This window comes from Apis dorsata, unplaced genomic scaffold, assembly GCF_000469605.1.
Source record: "Apis dorsata unplaced genomic scaffold, Apis dorsata 1.3 scaffold_376, whole genome shotgun sequence".
NCBI classification, from domain to species: domain Eukaryota; kingdom Metazoa; phylum Arthropoda; class Insecta; order Hymenoptera; family Apidae; genus Apis; species Apis dorsata.
The window spans coordinates 142,616-148,886 of NW_006263639.1; the positions used below are offsets into that span (position 1 = coordinate 142,616).

Sequence of the window (6,271 nt, forward strand, 5' to 3'; positions counted from 1 at the left end):
CATCATATAATTTTATCATATTAAGTCTTTCAAAGAGGAAATAAACATTTTTTTCTTTTTTCTGCTTCAATTTTAAATAACATTAGTAATATTCTATTAGTAATATATATACAAACACGCCTACACTTATATACTCTTTAAGCGATAATCGATACATTTTTTTTTTTTACAAAAGCGTGCAAAAAGTGTTTCTCGCGTGACGAAGTCGTAATAAGAATTACGAAATTAAGAGTTCGGAATGAAGGCTATTTGTAAGAGAAGGGGCAACCACTCACAAAACTATCCATGTTCGAGCAGCTGTCGTATTAATTAAACAAATGAACGTAGCTGCCGGGCTTATCGAACATCAAAGACGAGAAATCGTGTGTAGGATGAATGGTAGTCCGCTGCTAAGCCGGCTACAGTAGTAATCCAGTGCAACTGCGAGCGGTATCGCGTGGAGAGACATGTCATCGGTTGAAACACTCGTCCTTCTGGCGGTCGTTCTCTCAGGTAAAGGAAGTCACGTGGATCTTTTCGCAACGTTCCACAATCAACTAAAAGTGAACTGAATGTTGTTCTTACGAATCTCGAGTATTGTGATTTTATTGAACTTATTGTTGAAGTTTTATAATAAAAAAAAAAACCTCAAGAAAATAAATAATTTTTTAAGATTAAGGTGATTGTGTATCTGTTTGAATAATTTTAAACGATTCTTTATTTTTTCAATACTATTTCCTCGTGATTTTAGCATATGCATATCCGCAGAACACGCTGCTGAACGATGTGGAAACAGTCATCAAATCTGTATTCAGGCTTGCCCGTGAACCGGCTACGTTCAATTTGTACACCAGGTATACAGCTCAAAAATTTTTTTTTTTTGTTTTATAATCTAGGAGAAACTTGCGATACAAATTAAGGAAATTATGTTCTTAAAATAGAATATATCGTGAAAAATAATATTTGATATTGATATCTATTTAAAAAAAAAAAAACTTTATATAACATTGTTTGAAGGTCAATTTTGTTTTCATCAAATATTCTATTTAATAGGTATCTTTTATTTATTTATATTATTTTATTTCCTAAAATTATTTCTATTTTTCCTATTTTTTAAATCAAAATTAAAAATGCAAATTTAAAAAAAAAAAAAGTTTAAGAAATTTTATATAATATTGCTTGAAAATTTTATTTTCATTAAAAATATTTTATTTAATAAACATTTTTATTAATTTATTTTTTATTTTATTTTCTAATCTATTTTTTGAATAAAAAATTATTATTAATATTATTATTATTATTATTATTATTATTAGTTTGATATTATTATGTTTATTTGCGATTATTATGGTTATTTGCGATTTTTTTAAGATTTATAAAAGAGAAAATTAGATAAAAAAAAGAGACAAATTTGAAATGTTTAAGAAATTTATGTTTCTCCTTGGCAACGCGCTGCGAATTTTTCGCCCATGCAGAGGCAAGTCTTATCATTTGCTGTTCATAAACGATGCATCAATTTTTTTAATGATACGTGCAATCATCATGTCGGCGAATTCTATTCTCAGCGCTGACGCTCCACTAACTATCATCGATGCGTGAATATCGCGGACGTGCCTCCTTTTCTTTTTCTTTTTACATCATTTTGCTGTTTGCTGTTGATCGGAAAGAAGGGGAAATTGAGGCGCCACTTGAGGCATATTTGAGACACTCCGATCCTTGATATTTTCGTGATATAAATCAAATTATTAATCAAATTATTAACAGCAAAAAAATAGTTTTGCTCAATACTCAAATTAAAAATTATAAACAAAAATATATTTTAATAAATTTTGAATTTGAAATTATAATTAACAGCAAAAAAATTGTCAATAAGAATTGTAAAAATTTCTTTATAGAAAAAATCAAACAAATAGTTATAAAGAAATTTCAAAAAAGATTTAACATCAATGAATGTATGTAATATTATAAAATTAAAAAATTATAACAAGTTAACTCAGAAATATTTTATATTATTATGATTTCAAATTTGTATAAAGTAAAAATTTCCAAATATTATATATATTTCGAATAATTAAAAACATTTTTAAAAATATAATATTTTTTTTTTTATTATTAAAGAGAAAATCCATTTGGTGAAGAACAGTTGTTTTTAAACAATACCGAGGTTCTTTATGCATCTCACTTCAACGAAAGTCGTCCAACGAAATTCATTATTCATGGATTTAGCGACACCGGAAACGAAGCTTGGGTACGAGGTTTGATAGATGGTATGTGTAAAAATGAATCTTGTTTATTTCGACGATTAAAGAAAAATTAATTAGAATAAAAATCAAGGAAGAAAATGAACAAATGAAGAGAAAATATTACATATAGTAATGAATGAAACAAGAAAAAGGAAAAACGATTTTCAAGGAATTTCTAGAAATATCGATGGCGTCGACATCATTTCAATGAAATTTAATTACAATCAGGGTCAATCCGTTTCGGTAAACACGGAATCGACGTCGCCAGGTTCAAGGGTCACTACGATAACAAGTTAATTGATCACTTAACAAGTTTTGCTGTGTTGCGACTAAATTCCTGACGTAACTATGGGAAATCTTAAATTAGAACTTGGATGTACATCATTTTTCTTGTCTATTGGCAAATCAATTGTTTTTTTCCAATATGTACTATGCATTTAAATACTATCATTCAAAAATTTTAATACTTTATCTAATTTTATTACTTTATCTTTTATTCTATTGCATATCAATAGCATTTCAAGTTCTATAAACTTCTTACAAAAGTATAGTTCATAATCTAAAGACTATAAAAATATAATGCTAAAAATAAAAATTAATGTATGTATTTCTATTAATATGGATTTTTTTATTTGAATTTATATTTCTATTATTATTTAATTTATAATCATATTATATAAAGTTTAATACATTAATACATATTCATAAGACGTATTAGATGAAGCAAGGCTAAGATATGACTATAGTATAATGGAGAAAGTGGCCTTACTCTATCTGCGACCTGCTTTATCTAAAGCAAATTTAAATTTATTTATAATTTAATAAATAAGTTTCAATGAATATTTTTGAATATCAATTTCTCTATTTATTTTAGATTCTAAAATTAATTCTTCAAATATGTCCTATGAATAAATTAATATGCAATTATATACTTTTCTTTACATTTAATTTTAGACTTTTCCTATATTGAATATTAAACTTGAATATTGGGTTAGTTTTATAATCAAACTAATAGCAATAGATTATAATTATAAATTAAATAACTAATATAAAATATTTTTAAGATTTTATATATATATAAAATCTTGTATGTTTTAAATCTTTTTTGGTACATTTAAAAATGATTATTTACGATTTCAGCGTATCTACTTCATGAAGATGTAAACGTGATAGTCGTCGGATGGGGTGCTTTGGCAGCTGATGTTTATCCGATGGCAGCGAACAATACGCGACGAGTGGGTGAATTTCTCGGAGATTTCCTGGAATTTTTAAATCGCGAATCGAATCTTGAATACAAGGATGTTCACATTAGTGGTCACAGTTTGGGGTCACATGTTGCAGGATTTGCTGGAGCTTATCTGGACGGGCGTATTGGTAGAATAACAGGTATGTTTCCATTATAGTATTACAATTTTTTTTAATTTATAATTTGCTATAATATTTAAATAATTTGTGATTCTTTTCCCGATGTAAAGAAAATTTTAAAAAATTAACTATTTTCTTTGTGGAATAACTGATTATTTTTAAATTAACTATCAAGATCATTCTATTATCTTTTTAAATTGCTAATATAATGTTTAAATTAAAATTTGTTTTAAGAATGATAGCTATGATATTTTAAAAAATATTTCGTGACTGACAGATTATCCTTGGATTATATTTAGTAAGATATTTAGTTTATAAATTCTTGTTATTAATATTATGATACAATTCAAAGGTTTAGATCCAGCTAGTCCATTATTCGAGACATTTCCTGGGATTGTTGATCCAGAGTTCAGATTAGATCCAACTGATGCACAATTCGTGGATGTAATTCATACAAGTGGACCTGCATTTGGATTTTTGGCTCCACTTGGTCATGCTGATTTTTATCCTAACAATGGAAAATTTCCACAGCCTGGGTGTTCGTTTTTACCGACAAGAAGTAAAAATTTTTTTTTTTTTAATTCAATGTTCCATAACAATATAAATATATATTATAAATGTTCAATAAAAATATAAATATATTATTATAAACTATTTGATCGATTTTTAAGTAACAATATCGAACATTTGTCAGCTTACTGCAGCCATTCGCGAGCTCATCAGTACATGACAGAGAGTATAGGAAGTACATCTGGTTTCAAGGCAAGAACCTGTGAAAGTTGGGAAAAATACAAAGAAGGACATTGCGATTACAATCCAATCGTTTTAATGGGAGAATATGCATCCACGTCGTAAGATATTATCTATATATTTAATTTTGGATTATATATTATATTATTTAAATGCAATTATGTCTTATTTTAATCACTTTAGGTTACGGGGAAAATTTTATTTAACTACAAACGAAGCGCCTCCGTTCGCAATAAAATAAATGACAATGGATACTAAATTTGCAACCTTTCTGTGGTAAATGATCGTGTATTTGCGACATCGAAATAATCTGTACTAGTCATTTACAAGTACTTTATTTATGCAGCGTGCGCAGTGTTATTTGAATTTTATTGTTTTTTTTTTTTAATAAATCGGACGAACGAGATCGAAGCCGGTGAAGCGTTATCGTTTCATATCGTGCATGAAAAGTACAAATTATATTAATTAAAATGGCACGTTCTGGTGATACTTTCTCTCGTTCGCGTACTTTTGCAAAATGAAGCGAAAATAAATGTTACATTGATTATTTTGAAATTTGTGTACTTTGTTTCATCATATCGAATATTATTATGTTATCCAGAAAAAAATGATGGATCATAAACGTGGACGTTTATGAAGAAATGTAAACGGCTGGTATATTAATAATTCAAGGTAGTTGAGATTAATAAATATAGAAATACAATATTAACGAGATAATGGAATATTCAATAGAGAATATCAGCGCAAGACCGATTTCAATATTGTATTGAGAACGTTCCTACATGAGATAATTCTGTACAATGAATCGAGCGTATTTCTTGTTGCTTTTAATAGCACAATTAATAGTTACTTTTTGCGTTAATGAAAATAACATTATCCGTGATTATTTTACATTCAGAAAAGTGGAACGGATCGTCGGGTTCTCTTGTGACAATCTAGAAAGTGCGTAGCAAACATTTTGTAAAAAATATTTTTTGAACTCGAACGTATAAAATCTTTTTTTTATTTCATAAAAATCAGATAACTTTAAACTTGCAAAAACGTTCAACGATATGTATATTACGTATATTTCAATGTTGAATTCTACGGTTGAATTGCGATTAGATGTTAAGAAAGTTCTAAGAGCAGAATACCATCGATTAGGTATTTTTTTGGATTCTCGATGCGATCGTAGTCGATACAGAAGAATCTTGATAGATGTAAGTAATTTATCTTTTGAAATATTGAAACATCAATGTTATGATATTTCAATACTATCATATTTGTTTGTCATATTTTTCATGTATATTATCCTCAAATTATGTATTCGATATATTTCTTTTTCTAAATATAGTTTTCATTATTATAATGAATAAAAAATTATTCAAACTATTCAAGAATTATTAAAATTAAAAATAGTTTATTCTATTGTAATTATTTTATAAAAATTCAAAAATTTCATAACTTTTAAATAAGAAAAATATCATCATAATAATATTAATTTCAATTTGTCAATTGTTAAATATAAATGTCTAGATTATTATATTTTATTATTATACTTATGTAGGCAACTAAATATTCTATGTATGATGAAATGCATAAATGGTTAATTTTTGGTTCAAATTTAAGTCATGTATTAGAAATATTAAGTGATGAAACGTTTACTGTCTCTACTGATGTTATAATTGCTGTGCCATCAGCAGAAAATTATATTTTATACGATGTATATAATCCTTGTAAAGATCGAGGAGGATCAATGAATGTAACATATTTTGGAATGTGGAATTTTAAAACAGGATTAAACATTAATTTAAATCAATCAAAATTCGCGAGAAGATCAAATTTGCATGGAATGAAACTTAAAGTTGGAATTATAGTAAGTTATCTTAAAGTCTCATAGTTATTATAATAAAATTATTAATAAAATTAAAATTTTGAATTTAGAATTTAAGTAA

General features: G+C 26.7%; 2 protein-coding genes across 2 annotated transcripts in view; both read left to right on the top strand.

Annotated features, from left to right (window-relative positions):
• Window positions 1–289: 289 nt before the first annotated feature.
• LOC102677629 (pancreatic triacylglycerol lipase-like) lies at window positions 290–5,037 on the top strand. The gene is made up of 7 exons (XM_006618788.2): window positions 290–492; window positions 731–833; window positions 2,098–2,246; window positions 3,363–3,608; window positions 3,940–4,146; window positions 4,282–4,438; window positions 4,521–5,037. Exons 1-7 carry the CDS (start codon window positions 447–449, stop codon window positions 4,576–4,578), a joined length of 966 nt encoding a protein of 321 aa, XP_006618851.1. The 5' UTR covers window positions 290–446; the 3' UTR covers window positions 4,579–5,037.
• A 747-nt stretch (window positions 5,038–5,784) lies between these two features.
• The window catches only part of LOC102677759, a 961-nt gene continuing 474 nt past the window's right edge, over window positions 5,785–6,271 (top strand). Inside the window, exon 1 of the mRNA XM_006618789.2 lies at window positions 5,785–6,196. Within this exon, the coding sequence (XP_006618852.1) occupies window positions 5,899–6,196 (298 nt within the window). The 5' untranslated portion in view covers window positions 5,785–5,898. The remainder of the gene's footprint in view (window positions 6,197–6,271) is intronic.